Source organism: Armigeres subalbatus, chromosome 3, assembly GCF_024139115.2.
Source record: "Armigeres subalbatus isolate Guangzhou_Male chromosome 3, GZ_Asu_2, whole genome shotgun sequence".
Taxonomy (NCBI): domain Eukaryota; kingdom Metazoa; phylum Arthropoda; class Insecta; order Diptera; family Culicidae; genus Armigeres; species Armigeres subalbatus.
The window spans coordinates 78,960,604-78,976,060 of record NC_085141.1 but is presented as its reverse complement, the minus strand read 5'-3'; the positions used below and the strand labels follow the sequence as shown (position 1 = coordinate 78,976,060).

The following is a 15,457-nucleotide window of genomic DNA, read 5'->3' as shown; positions in this document are numbered from 1 at the left end:
TGACAGTTTTCGTTGTACTAATACTTTCAAAGCTTTGTTTTGGTATTCAACCCACCTTCACCTTAAAGTAAAGCTTATTTTATCGGAGGTGAAACTTTTTTTACATCCTACTACCTCCGCACTCCCCATGGGGCCTTCCCATACAAACTGTCGGACAAAAATATTTTCTTCCTTTTTTCGAGCTTAGGGTAAGACGGTATAATGCGCCCCACCTGGCCAAAACGCCCCCCTTTGATTTCTAGAAAACTATAACTAACTAAGGGTAAAAATCAGTTGGTACCTTTAAATATTTGTAAAACCATCATACTATGTGAATGTGGAAGTATTTTTGTATTACATAATGAAAATAATAGCAAAATACAAAAAGTGACAGTTTTGATGTAACTTTTATTGTTTGTTTGCTCAATATTCTGGAGCGATGCTAGCATATTGTCCGCAAAATTTGCACTGGAATACTCAGTTGAGCAACAGAATAACTTTTCTCAGTGATTAATGTAATATAAAATTGCTTCCATCTTCAAAAATGTAAAGGATTTCGAAAATATGTTTCACTGGTCAAAACGCCCCAGTGTAGGCAGGACGGTATGCCCTTACCAACTGGACACAAGGGCAGCGAGCCTGCAGCAGTTGCTTCCAAATTATATGGAAAATATTAAAATGTAATTCACAACTGCTTGAATGGACTTATGTTGGTTTTTTAATGTCAAGCACATAAGGATTTGTAACCTTTTTATTATAAAATAGAAAAAATAATAATGAAGGGCTATGAAACGTCTCTGGCTAAGGTGGGACGTATTGCCCAGGCACTTTTTAAAATCCATTTTTTCACGACTTTTCAAAAAACCCTTATTGCGTGGTATCTGTAATATTTTTATATGACTACTCACGGGCAATGCATTTGCGACTTCTTGCACTACCAAATAACACAAAGTTTGCATGAATTGCGATGAAAAGTAAAAAGTTATCATAGGTGTTGCCTTAGGGGGGGCGTATTATACCGTCTTACCCTATAAGGTGTTTTTAATGTTGTCATAACAGGAAAATGTTGTTAAGTATCAATTTCAGTCATTTCGCGACTAACTTTTGAAAAGAGCTTAATATTTTGATTCTTTAATCAATAATGTACTATACACGCAAAAAAAAGCGTTCATGAATTCGTGAACTAACAAGTTCACGGTGTATTTTTTCGTGAACAACAGCCACGGATTCGGGAACTCAGTCACGTTTTCTGGAACGTTCTGGAAAACGTGACTGGTGTTCCCGAATCCATGAATTAAATCACGGTGTATTTTTTCTGGTTCACGGATTCCGGAACGCTTTTTTTGCGTGTATAAGTTTCCAAACGACATCGAATTTTTATTCACAAAATATCAAGCACAAATAGAATATTGAAATTTGTGTTGCAATGATGCACACTAAGGTAAAACAGACAAGTTTTGGAACACAAGCGTTTTTTTTCAAATCGCGTTTTCCCAAAATGGCGCAAGTTTGCGCAAGATTTTCCGTGGGAATCTGAAAGTACACATCCCAAATATGATCCCCAAATAAATATCTCCGCGGGGAAATGCGAGAAAAAAAGTGGCTGACCTTTAAATTTGAAAATACATCTAATGTTCAATGTTTTCTCCGTATTTTGATTTTTTAATTTTTTTCTTTTATGATATCACAATTTTTGTTAGTACGATATGAAAGCTCTTTTAATTATCTTTACAATGCTATATATAAACCTAGGTATCGTATCAGAAAAAAAACCTTTCAGAAACTGGTATGAAGTGCAGCAAGATTTTGAAACGGAAAACCGCGTTTTTTACCGAATATCTCAAAAACTATACCTCGTAGGGACCTGAAATTTTGGGGTTTTCTTATCTTGTGTATCTACCTTCGAGAAAAAATTTTGAAAAAATTATTGGTGAAAGTGGATTCCTCGATTAAAGTCCGCCTAAATCCCCATAGTGCTCCGTCACCACACCGCAAAAGTCGTCCTCGCTGGCGATTTTCACTACGTAGTGCGCTCTTGCGACTAGTCCAGCCCGGGATTGGTTATAGAGACTATAAACTTTTCTCCCGAATTCTGAAAAACCGGCTAGAGCTTGTTATACAAGCCCACCGTGTCTTGAGCGACGGCCAGACAGTGTTCGAACTCAGAGCGCAATATCTTCCAAGCCACTCTTGATCTGATAGATCGGATTGCCAGTCTCCGTCACCACAGTTGCGCCGGTAGAGGTCATCAGGTCAAGAGGGATAACTCAAAACTATGAGTAGTCCTGCGAGTCCTGCTTTTGACGGAAATTGAGTAAAATTTCCGTGGGAAGAAAAGAGACGGCAAAACACTTTTACTCAGTCACTGAGTTGATGGGAGTTAGAGCGTGCTGTCGCTCGGGTTCAACGAGGAACTCATCGCTCTTCTCGCGTTCATCACCAGTCAATCCACATCCCGGTACTTGTGAATGGGCGCCTTTCTCGTTCGTTTGAGATTACTCGTTCGGTGGCTACAAACTACCCATGTAGTCAAAATTCTGGGTATTTCCATCACCAACTCCACTGTCGTAATCTGAGAAAGTGATGTAAGTGCCAAATTACAACATACATGTTAAAAATTTGTATGTTAAAGAGCTCAATGAGTACTACTCGTTAACACTGTTTTTGGAAAATGGCGTATACTCTTTCAGATTACGTTAGTCCATTCGTCTAATGACAATCCTAAAATGGAAGGGGAAGTTCGCGCAGCAAATGTGGCTCCAATCGCTGCACGCGCTGACCATACACTAGAAAGTCATCATGCTGGACATTTTCAGTACATCTAAGTTATGGTATCTTTCGTCTGTGTTGCCACCCCTCGTATTGCCACCCCACATGGTGAAGATTACATCAACAATGGGTACGGTTTTGTGGAGAGGAGTAGCTGCTTGCGTACCAATATTTCAGCTGACACGGAGGAGCATGGTGGCTTGAGCCTGCATATTTCGGCTCTAAAAAGCAAAAGTTTAGCCACCAAAAAGCCCTCAATAAGATCAATTTCCATCTTTTTACAGATCCCTTCTTTTCCATGCAAATCCTTTTTTTGTGTCTTTATTAAGGAGACTTTCAGCCCGAGGCTGGCTCGTCTCCGTCATGCGAATCCTCGTCCAGCAATTCCGGATTTCGGATTATCCCGACATGAAAATAATGCTTATATTATTCATGCTTATCCTAAATCCCTCTGATCCTGATCCAACAAAACCCCATCCACCGATCTAATCCACAAGCACTTCATCAAACAAACGGAGCTGCCTAAGGTGGAAATAAACAGTCCAGCGTTCGACTGGCTACGCACGTGGCTAAATATTTCGGCAAAACAGCTTACATTTGCGCAACGATCCAAGTTATACCTGCTAGTCAACAGCAAAATTGAGCAACGAAAACTGCTGTTCGTGATGCAACGGGGGCAGACGGGAACTGAACCAGTGGAAACCAAATGGTCGAAACGCTCCAGCATACATTTGGTTCCTGTTCGTGTCGTCCAAGCATGGGCGATTGTGCAACGAATGGGTGGAGACGTTTTCCTTCGAAGAACTCTCTAAACCTGTACTGGCTGGTATAAAAAAACTATGCGAATGGAAATACTTAAAATAAAAAAAAAACAGTAAGGTCGTCTTCAGTGTCTCGTACTTGACTCGACGAGTCGAGACACTGAAGACGACCTTACTGTTGAGGTCGAAATACGTATCTGTCAAGATACAATTAAGTGGTGGAATTAAATGGGATTGTACAAACTCGTCTTATGACAAGTAAAACGCCATGTCAAATTGTCTTGTGGGATAGCTTAAGGGGGAGCCATTCTCAATAGTTCCCCCTGAAGCATTGCTGTATTGCAGACCGAGGAGATTTGGATAAGATTAGATTATTGTGAAAACTTTTGGTTTTAGTGGGTCGGGAAGGATCGGACACTGCCCCACACTACCTGTCAATTTGCAGATTTCCATTTCCCTCGCAAAAAAACCTAATCAAGAAACGGAAAACCAAATGAAACAAGTTCTAAGTTGTTGTTTTCTTATAATCGTTCGCATTTAGTGTAATGCGAATCAAAGAACTTTTTTTTCCCTGCCGTTCATCCAGGAACGAAATTTCGACAACCGTCCGAATTGATGAAAATCAAAAGGAACAGTAAACAGATTGATTTTATAACATTCGAAACTTGTTATTGCCGAGCGAAAAAATCTCGAAGTTGAATAAAAACTCACCCATAAACTTGGGATGGTAACCCCAGTGCACGAACGGTACATAGAAGATGAGTCCAGCGAAGATGAACAGTACTGCGTACAGGTACTCGATTTGAGGTTTCTCGATGATGGGTGCCACCACTAGGTAACTGGAAATTACCATAACCACAATTGGAATGATAAGTGGAACCTGTTGAAAAAATAAGAGTGTCATGCATTGGTATTGATAGTATGGTAATCGTAATCGTAAAGCGCTTACTTTGTAGGGTCTTGGGTAGTTGGGTTTCGTGTAACGCATTACAATCAGAGCCAGCATCGCACAACCGTAGAAGATCCAGGCTGTGAAGCTGAAGAAATCGATCAACGAGTCAATGGTACCATAGAGAACCATTGCACTGGCAATCAGCGACTGTTTGAGGAAAGCGAGAAGTAGATTAGTAGGGTATCCAATCATGGTTTGAACTAGTGAAAATCATATCATGGTTTGAACCATTTTGAAATCAGTAGAAATTACCATCTCATTGGCAGGAAATGAACCTAAAACAGTATGAATGGCATTTTTAGGTATACTGGAAGTGATAGAGTTTATTTAAACATTCGTACATATCGTTTAAGTAATAAAATAAAGCGATTTAAAAACGTCCTGAATTTGCCCTACATCCCCCCCACCAGTGGCATAATTTCAAAAAGCTCGTAAAGGACGCATTTTATGACACAGGAGTGAGATCAATATATCTAAAGAACGCTATTTTTATCTGTAATCGATTGACATCAGCATACAATTGAAAAAACAGTTTTAAATAGTTGAAATAGTAACATTTATACAAGGTAAAAACTGATCATGGTTTGAACTAAATTCGTATCATGGTTTGAACTTGTAAATGCAGTCATGTTCTGCTGCTGTCCGCTAGGAGCGCTGCATACGCCTAGCTGGAGCATTTTGTTTACATTTCGAATATGAAAAAATCGCAATTTTCATATCGATAATTTAGACGATTTTCACACGTTTCGAGTTACTAATCTAATGCGAGAAGATGAATAGTAAAACAAATTTGCTTTTCTATAGATTTCCTCAGCGTTTCATGCATGTGATTAGTATTATATTTAGGAGCTGCTGGCTGCTGCAGTAGTTCAAACCATGGTACGAATTTAGTTCAAACCATGAACAGTGTAGTTCAAACCATGGTACGAATCAAAGTTATGTAATTATTAAGTTTTTTCAATGAAACTAAGCATAAATATGTGCACCCAGGATGTTTTTAGAAAGATAATGAACTAAGCTTCCATATAAACTAGAAATCGCAGTTCTAACATGTCCATTTAATGAAATAAATCAACTTTGTTTTGACGGCTCAACTGAAATCCGCCATTTGGTTCAAACCATGATTGGATACCCTATGTTGCTGGTAAATGTTGGAAGAAAGAGTGGGCTTACGTGGAAAAGCAGTCCGGGGGCTGGTGTCAAACGACGAACATGCACATACGACAGGATATCCAGCAAGTGTCCCTCACGGCTGGCCGCAAAGCATAGTCTGTAGATGAGAAATAAAAATTGTTAAAGATTATGATCAAATAATTATTCTTATTGTGGAATTTGGACAAAATTAGATACATATTAACATGTGCCATTTGAAGTTGTTTATGGGAATTAAATTTTTAGCTTTTCATACAGAACTGAAATCCAGCCGTCGATTTTGTTTATTTTATACAGTTGATGTGCGAATCATAACTATCTTTAGTAAGTATCCACAATCCACATCCACGCGTGTATCCAAAAGAAACCTACCTTCCGGCGGCAAACAGGGTTCCATTGGCGCTGCCAAATGTGCTGATGGTGACACTTAGTGGCATCAGCCAAGCCAGCGCGCCTAGAATGCGATTGCCAAAGGTGACGGCCACAGCTTCCGATTCGATCATCTCGGTCGCTGACATGGCCGACAGGTAGGACACGTTGATCAGTGCATAGCACAGCGTTACCAGCGGAATGCCGATGATGATCGAGCGCGGTAGATTCCTGATGGGCAAGGTAAACGTATTATAAATGTGATAGATTGATGAGGGACTGCAACTCACTTGCTCGGGTTCTGGATTTCTTCGGTGACGTAGTTCAGATTGTTCCACCCGTCGTAGGCCCATAGACCGGTATAGAAGGCCGTCGCTATCGCTCCGAGTGAAGGCGTCGGTCCGCTAAATGCATTTTGCAAATGTTGGGTATTTCCTTGGAGCAGTTTGTAGGCGCCGCCGCATATGACGATCAGTACCGCAATTAGTTTCGCAGAGGTGAAGATATTTTGTACAGCCATCCCTAAATTAACGCTATAACAATTCACAAATAAAATGCACACTGTAGAGTTGTGAGCCGGTAGAAGGACGATCGGTGGTTGGTGGCGGGGATGCGTTGACGACGATTGGACAGCGGCGTGGTGACATTGGTGATGATTTCAGCATTGGGGAAGAAACGAAAGACAAGCACAGGTGTTAGTTTCGATCTGAGCTATGTATATTTTCTTCGTCAACGAAAATGATCCATTTTGCACAGACGCTATAAGGCGTGCATGCAGAATGATCCTACCCTTATCTTATTAGTCAAAAGAATGAATCGAGTGTTTTGATCAATTATGGTTTGCCAGTTAATCTAAAATAATAGATATTCGTACACATATTATTTGTACTGCTTCGTTAAAATTGGAAAATATTTATGTTTTATAATTATCAGTTTTATATTTATACAGTTCTTCGGTCTATTCCATAAGAGCTATCTTGAAAGGTTTTTTTTTCAGAGCTAGACTTGCACCTGGGCCAAAACGCTCTTAGTCCCACTGGGATCGTGTACAAGTCCTACCACGAAGCCTTCGGCCTTTTAGAGTGCTCTTCTGAATATTATCTTTGCTAATTACATCATCTTGATGTGTATTAATTGTGTAAAACAACGAATAAGCTTCAATCTTAGATAAGTATCCGAAGTGGTCAACAAAATTAAGAATGAAATATGTAAAACGAAGCAGTACGTTGAAATGGCACTCGGCGAAACATCATTGAGCAAAACACCCTGGACCCAATCGTTTGAGTGTACATGATGATATCTGTGGATGATTCGTAGCAAAATGGTCGTTATACTACTGGATGATGCGTGATGATTATCGTTGATGACACCGTAGCAGCGGCAACAGGGCAGGCGGCAGTTGCTACGGAGATTCTTAGCTTGATCTTGCCTATTGCGACGGGCTCTCGAGTCAGTCAGGTCCGAGTATGCCGCGCACAGTGAATGTCATGTGCGTCCACGCCACGTGGGAAGCAGCCGCACAGCACTTTGCGCAGGCATACACATGTACCGACCGTTGGAGAACCACCACCACCCGATACAGATACAGAGAGACAGAGGAGACACGAACATTTTGTGCCGGCTTGCAGGTGGTGCAACCTCGCGCCGAACCAGTCTATAAGAAAAGATCGTTTTATAGCGCTAGGAGAAAGCTGAACTATAAGGTAATAGGACATGTGGAGATTCCCTGCAGTGATGCTGGGCTGTTTCCGGTGTCCTGCATCTGCTCATCTCCGGGGGGCGGGAGTCGGGGGTAATCCACGCTACCTCGGCTGCCGTCGAATCACGCCTACACTTTCATATTATTCTACTAGGTAAACCGTGATTCTGTAACAGAAAATTAAAAATAGTGTTCGCAAACGGTTTCAAACGCAAAACAAAATAAGCGAAAACAACAGTTTAACATAAAACAGCGTCTTTCTTGATATTTTTTGCACGAGAAATGAAAGACAGAAAACTTACGATCTATTCCATGAATATATTCGGATAGGCGCTTGCGTGCGCCGATACTCACCAATCGCCAGGAGTGCAACCATTTTCACAACAGTCAACGGTGGATCGCATTCGGCAACGAAGGCTTCGACGGCGTACTGCGCAAACGACAGGCAGATGATGGCCATCTGGGACGGTTTCAGCACCAGCGTGGAGACCCACGAGAACAGAAATGCTGGCCAAGCGCCGAATGCGTCCATGAAGTATGCCCATTCTGCTCCGGAGGATGTGTTCATCGTGCCTAACTCAGCGTACGCCAATGCACCTGGGTATAATAAAAGATAGAAACGAATATGTTAATGAGAGGATTCATAACATGTTGAACAAGTAATTGAATCATTTGTTTGAGAAACTGCTTATATCCATTTTTCACAATTCCGAGAAAACAACAAAAAACTGTGTTTGAACAAATTGGCATTGAATCTTTTAATTTCTTCGATACAGATCAATAGTTTTTGGTAAAACTCAACATCCTTAGGGACTTCCAGTTTGAAAACTGCAAGCAGAACTTCATTTTCATTTTCATTTTCATTTTGCAGCGTTTGGTGGGGCCAGGGTTGTTAATCGATAAATTATCGTCGTTAATTTAACGCCAACTTCGATAACGATACCGCTTGTACGATGATGCTTCGTTGACGATAAAGTAAGCGTTGAATCAACGTTATCGTTATCGAGTATTCGTTGATTTATCGATAGTTATCGAGTTAACTGTAACAGGTACTCCAGTTAAAAGTACAAATATTCACTAATTGTGTTTGCAATATCTATTTTAAATATTGTATCGCCTTAGGGGCTGTCCATATACCACGTGGACAGGTTTTGGTCAGTTTAGATACCCGCCTCTCCCAGCGTGGACATCCGCTCATATAGATTATACAAAAATGTATGGATCGTGGACACTTGCCATACACCTCTCCCCTAAACTGTTCACGTGCTCGCCTGGGTAGTGCAAATTTCCGCTATCTTTCTATTGGAAGTCCTATGCTGCATAGTGAAAAAAACACTTAACCACCAACAGAACACCTCCTTTCCCTTTGCTTCATAGAGTAGCAGGTATTCAACAATAATTCTAGAGTACCCGCTTCAATTAACTCTGGTCAACCAGCTGCAAACAATTTGTTCCATTCTCGGCTTCTGTCAAAATTTTACACCAACTTTGTTTGCGTAATCTAGTAATCCCATTATCGCAAAATTATCGAGTTAACTTACGTTAAATTATCGAACTCCGATAATAATTCAGTTGATTCATCGTTATCGTAGCAACCGATAACGTTGATCAGAATCAACTTTATCGGCGATAACGATAAATCAACGATTAACAACCCTGGGTGGGGCAATGAGAGCGCAAGTCAATTCAAAGCCGATAATACAGAGGGTAATGGCAGAAGAGTCCTTGCAGACCACTTGAACGCCATGGGGTAGGATAAGGATGGGGTGAAATGAGATTCGGATTTGGAATCGACTCGACACTAATGCAAAATGTAATTGAATGCAAACTAGTCAATGATCAAAGGCTAAAATGATAATTTCAAAAATTCTAGTACAACGTTTTTCTAGTTTTTAAAAGCAATGTCTTCTTCTTTTGTCTTGGAAGCAGCTGATGTGGTTTGAAAGGTCACTTAGTCAATTATAAGTTACTAGTTTATTTATGGACGCAGTAGCGCCCGTGGCAAGCGTTTTTATTTGAATTTTTTTTTCTCAAAAAATCAAAATTTTCAACGTTTGTTGTCTGTGATTTTTTTTATCAAATGCTGTGTCTGGTTGTCTAAGGTTGTCACTGGTTTTGTTTTCTGCATCTGATAGTAAAAATGAATTAAAGTGTCAAATATTTTATTTTTTGTTAGAATTTCCCCGCGTGTTGTGTCTGGTTGGCTAGTTACCGGACAGACAAACAGGGCTATTATATTATATAAGTTATTTAATTTGTTAGCTTTTTGTGACCACATTGAAAATATAAAAAAATATTGCGTATTAGTGTTTTATTTTATAACTTTTTTTTATGCAGAATGTAAATTAATTAACTTTGTTTGTTCTGCCTGTAGGTTATGCGTTCAAATCACTTTGTTTAAGTCATTGTTTCGTCAATCTTCTTAAGCTGTGTCGACACTACAAACTCAATGTACGATATATCATGTAAAGTGGAAACTGTTAAAGAATTTAGTTTGTTCTATTATTTTTTGTCAAGGTTGCCTATAACTTTAAACTGTTCTAACAAGTAGCTTTATTGTTGATTAATTACGGTGAGTATCTATTAAGTTCTAATGAAGGTCAGCTATAGGATTCACTTTTCGGTGGCAAACTAAAGCTTCATCACGCCTATTGCCTATCTATTTGTAAAAATTATCGAGAATGAAGCCGTTATAAGATTGTTCATATACCATCATTATAATGTGTGGTATTTTTTATTATTGCTCTTCGAAGTGAGGTAGGATAACCGGCGGTAATGTTGGGCCTGGATGTAACATTGGCTCATCACGCAAATTAATCAATATTTCAGCGATAATACGTCGATTTGTAGGGAGATATTAACCACTGCTTCTTTAGAAAAGTGTATCAAACATATATCTGCTTCATAACTCTAAATTTATACACTTCTTAAACTATTAAAAGCAATTATCTTGCGTGAAAAATCACTTTGACTCGGTTTTTTAGCAGCCATGTTTCGTTGACTTATGCTGGCTGGCTGTGCTAGAGTTTTTCTTTTGCCCAATAAAAGAGTTTTCTGAATGAACATACCTGCTTTCGCACATCAGATGAATGGATAACAACCACACTATGTCAGATATCATTTTTATTTCACAATTTCCATTAGTATAGCGACATAATTAACCAAAACTTTTTTGGACAATACTGGGGGCACCCGTAGCCAAATGGTGGCATGTGCTTTCGATTTGTAGCACTACGTTAGTATAGGTGAAACCCTAAAATCAAAACATTCTCACCAATAACCCGTACTGGAGAAAATAACCGAAAGCTGCAGATAGAATATCCGATGCTTGCGATTAGGTTGCTAAGATTTTTTGTTAAAACAGGTTAATCCACTCAGCGGTTAAGTTTCATTCGCAAATTACATAACGCTAAACTCAACCCACACCAAGCCTCTAGTAATGCTTCATATATGGTAGGGTTCTGAAATTTATAAAGTCCTTAAAGCTCAGACAAGTACCCTCTCACAACCTAAAACGTCATGTAGTCTCGAATCACGATACGCTTTAATTTGCAGAACATACCAAAAATAATTGCCTACCTTACGGCCCCCAAACACGATTCAAGCAAAAGAGATTCAAGCATTAACCTTTCGTGGTTCGATACATCATTTTCTTCATAATTTCGCAAATAAATGATTCAATTTGTGTATGAATATTTAGTTTTATCATCTTTCGCACGAATCCTACAAACATTCTCATTTAATAATGGAAAGATACAATGGATCGTATGTTTCATTAGATAAACCTTAAACGTCATTTCATGTGAATAGGTAATTTTAAGTCAAATTACTTGACAAATACCTTCATCATAATTTAGATCTATTATTGATTGCAAAAAGTATTTTGATCTGTAAAATGATACCGAAAAAGTATTCTTTTAACTCGGGAAGTTGAAACACGTGAGAGTTTTGAGAGGATTCACAACAGCTGATCGATATAGAGAGGAGTGGAATCAAACGCACGTACCAATCATGAAACTTCAATGCAGGCATAGTTAAAAACAAGCATCCATTAATTGTATTTATGAATAATTGTATAATAATATCAGCTAGTTGGCACAGTTATATCTGTTTATGCACAGTACAAAGCAAGGAATTGCCTAGAATAAGTTTCACAATTGGCTTCCTTCAGTAGTGCGTTATGCATCATCCCCACCTAAAGCATTGTTTACGTTTCGGAAAAAACGAACAAAGTAAAAATCAGAACGTTTTGACAGATAGGTACCCAACATGTTTGGGGACGATAACAAAGGAAACCGCAGCGACAATCGTCCTCTATAGTTTATTACCTCTATTGAGCAACACAACTGCCATGGTTTCAACTAGCAGTAAATCTCAAAATTTTGCGGCAGCCAATAATTAACGTATGCAATTTGTTTGAAGGCATAGCTTGAGGGCTAAAACATGTAGCCTTTTTGCAATTGCAGTTTTTAATACAGTTTTCATTTTTCTAAACTTCTTCATTTGCAAATATGGTGAATATTTGGGAAATAAATTATTCATATAATAGGATTTTCGATAGCATGTCCTTGGTAAGCGTGCTATTGGGGGAATCTAAAACGCACTCTCACAATCAGTGTGGTAGTATTTTACATGCAACCAATTAGAATTCACGCTCAAAAAGATAATTTGATTTTCTCTATTTGTTTGCATGCTGTCTTTATTCAACGCAAGCAAAATGACTGGTACTATAAACAGCAACCCATCTTTATCTTTCGTATGTTCGAAATCAACAATCACTCGTCCCAAGTGGGCTGAAAATTTGTCCACCTGATAGGGACATGGATGCCGACATTTTGTCCATTTCTCTCGAGACTTTCACTGGTTTAAATGAGATATTGCGGACATTCAACGTCGTTTTTTGCTATTTGGCGTCAAAACCAAATGTAAGCAAGCCGGCTGGTGGAATAATTCTGGTTGGAAATGCAATATATGAAGATTTATAACGATAAATGTGCTCAACCGTGGCATAATGAGCCAAGGTTTGAGCCGTTACCCCTATAACAAAATAAAACTGGCACCACGTTCCTAGCTTTGAAAAAACTTCTACTCAGTGAATCCAGCAGTCGATTCTCTACGAATGTCTTGAATACTTTGTTTTTTTTTTTCAATAAATGCCTAACTAGCTAAATGTAAGCGTGGCTACGACTCAGCGTCACAGGGAACGTATCAGAAAAGTATTGCCGAAAAGAAGAGAACTCACATCATTATTGCTGATGAAAAAGGCCTCTGCCTGACTGCACTACCATTCAAGGCTCCAAGAGACGACGTCCGTTGGATCACATGCACATGCGATAAATCAGTGCGCCAATACCAGATATGTGACTCGGCACCAAACAAAAATAGTCAACATGTGATACCACCACGACAGGATATGTCTTTGGTTGCCATATCAGTGCTAATGGCGAAAGCCCACCCATCGCGGCAAGATCACATATCCGAGGGGAGGGCGGATAAATGAAAATCTCATTTTGGCCAAAAATGTCACATATGCAGTTTCTCAAACAAACGGTTCAATTGTTTCTTATCTCATTCTCATAGCATAATTTTGCAAACATGGGCGTCAAGTCTTATTCATGCGCTCAACTTGACCGTTCGTTGGTTTGATATGTTCAAATTGATTGAAGTTTATATATATTATATATATATATATATATATATATATATATATATATATATATATATATATATATATATATATATTATATATATGTTTGCCTTTCTCGTATACTAAGTATACGTAAAGGCTATATGATCGCTCCAAAAACAAACTTTTTATAGAAGGCTCGGACCATACAACAGTATGGTATACCGATCGACTCAGTTCGATGAATTGAGGTGATGTCTGTGCGTGTGTGTGTTTTTTAAAGGGTTGAAGGCCATCAAAAATCTGAGCATCCACCCTATAGGGGAAGGTGGGTAGACTTGAACCCCGGGAGACTTGATCACCCCCTGTTTTATCGAGGACTAAAGTAGTTTTGTTCTAGCGTATTTTTTAGTATTGATCCTCTACACAAATGACCTTTATGTGGTGAGTTATTTTTTGGATTGACAACCTTATTTATTCTGCAGGGCGGTTTGTAAGTTTTGACCTTCCTTAAGATTTTTTTATTAGCCACGCAAAATTTGAACAACTTTTCATAACAATGACCAAATGCTTTCGTTTATTCACAGCACAAAGCCATAAATATGCTTAATGATCTGTACTGATGAAAGTATTAACATTCCATCAAAGTTTTAGGATATTTGGATTTGAAGTTATTGCCTCAATATGGGGACACTTGATCCCCCATTAGTCACCCATACAAACAATTGGCGAAAAAATTTAAAAAAATATAAATCTATTCTCAGGCTTCTAATTTTTTGTAGATTTGACAGATTTGATGATTTGGGTTGTCAGGAAAATTATTTATTGCGTAGATATCATAGAAAGGGGATCAACTCTCCCCAAATTTTAAAATTGCGTTTGCTGTCGAATTCAATAACAAAAATCGTTCACGTATACGCACAGCAATTCGAAAATTCCGCGTATTTTGAAGGAAAAATATTTAAAAAAAATCTTAGGGCACCTTTCTAATTTTATCAAAGCAAGTTCTTGGAGAGGGATCAATTTCCCCCGAATATTTTAAGTCGATTTTTGACAGCACCCAAAAAAATCGATTGTGTTTCAATAACAACAATAATTTAAGGGCTGTCATACATCGGTAAAGTTAAGTACTATATTTCTTAGAGAGTTTGTGTGGAAATCGCGTATGTTTATTTATTTTGGCTGTGATACATCGCAAATCAGAAAAGGGGATCAAGTGTACCCAGTCTCCCCTTCAGGGCTGGGCTCCTCCCGACCTGCTAAAAATGTGCCTCCCGGATAAACCGGGTCCCTTATCCTCCTTGCCTCGATCTCCCCGGGACCACGGGCTGTTGCGACTACACGGGGGGTGCTGTGCTCATGCACTTCTTCTAAAATTCCAGCCCCTAGCTTAGACTAGTTCGCTGACTGGCATGCTGATATCTACTGTTATGTTGTCTCGATCCCTCAGCGCTCGTGCCACAAACTTCCTCACTCAAATCCTCCTTCCTTCCTCCGGCGTCGAGGGTGGTCCACCAGTTCCGGTGAAGGAAACGTCCGCACTGATGGTGCCCCGACTACTGGCGGCTATCGCAGGGGACGCTTTCGCGCATTGCGCCGACTTCGTCTTCGGGTTGCAGACAGTTCCGGTGGTAGATGACGTCCGCACTGGCGGTGCCCTACATACCAGAAGCACTTCCTTTTTCTTTCTTCCTTCTTCAGCAGGTTGGCGGTTCAAGTGCTGATTTCCCTCCAAACCGACGCTTATTTGCTGGTCCCTTCTCCATTCCACGTGTCGTCTTCGTTACACATTCGCTCTGCGATGTTGTCTTCCCGTAGGGCAGGCATTCCTTTACGTACTTCCGCAAACCTGTGTGAGGTAAAAGTTCACCTCTCCATGCTCCCTATTCACCCACGTCGACACGTTGGGGATGAGCCGGTGGATCCACCTTCTATTATCCGCATTGTCCTACTCCGGCTGCCACTTCACCATAGAGTCCAGTCTCACCGTCTTCCTCACATTTCTGGTATCCCTCCGTTGGTAACACTCGATATCCTCTGTTATGGTTATGCAGATTGGAATCATCCCAGCGGTAACGCAAACTGCCTCCGATGAAATGAAGTTCGGTATGCACTCGCGACTCAAACGGCCATTAGGCGAAACACGGTGT

General features: G+C 39.7%; 1 protein-coding gene across 2 annotated transcripts in view; it reads right to left on the bottom strand.

The window, feature by feature from the left end:
- LOC134225771 (b(0,+)-type amino acid transporter 1) overlaps positions 1-15,457 on the bottom strand; it is a 261,977-nt gene that overhangs the window by 11,501 nt on the left and 235,019 nt on the right. For both annotated transcript variants that reach the window (XM_062706126.1, XM_062706125.1), the window contains exons 5-10: positions 8,036-8,278; positions 6,273-6,543; positions 5,986-6,213; positions 5,635-5,731; positions 4,459-4,608; positions 4,221-4,389 (exon numbers count right to left, since the gene is read on the bottom strand). In XM_062706126.1, the coding sequence (XP_062562110.1) occupies positions 4,221-4,389; positions 4,459-4,608; positions 5,635-5,731; positions 5,986-6,213; positions 6,273-6,543; positions 8,036-8,278 (1,158 nt within the window). The remainder of the gene's footprint in view (positions 1-4,220; positions 4,390-4,458; positions 4,609-5,634; positions 5,732-5,985; positions 6,214-6,272; positions 6,544-8,035; positions 8,279-15,457) is intronic.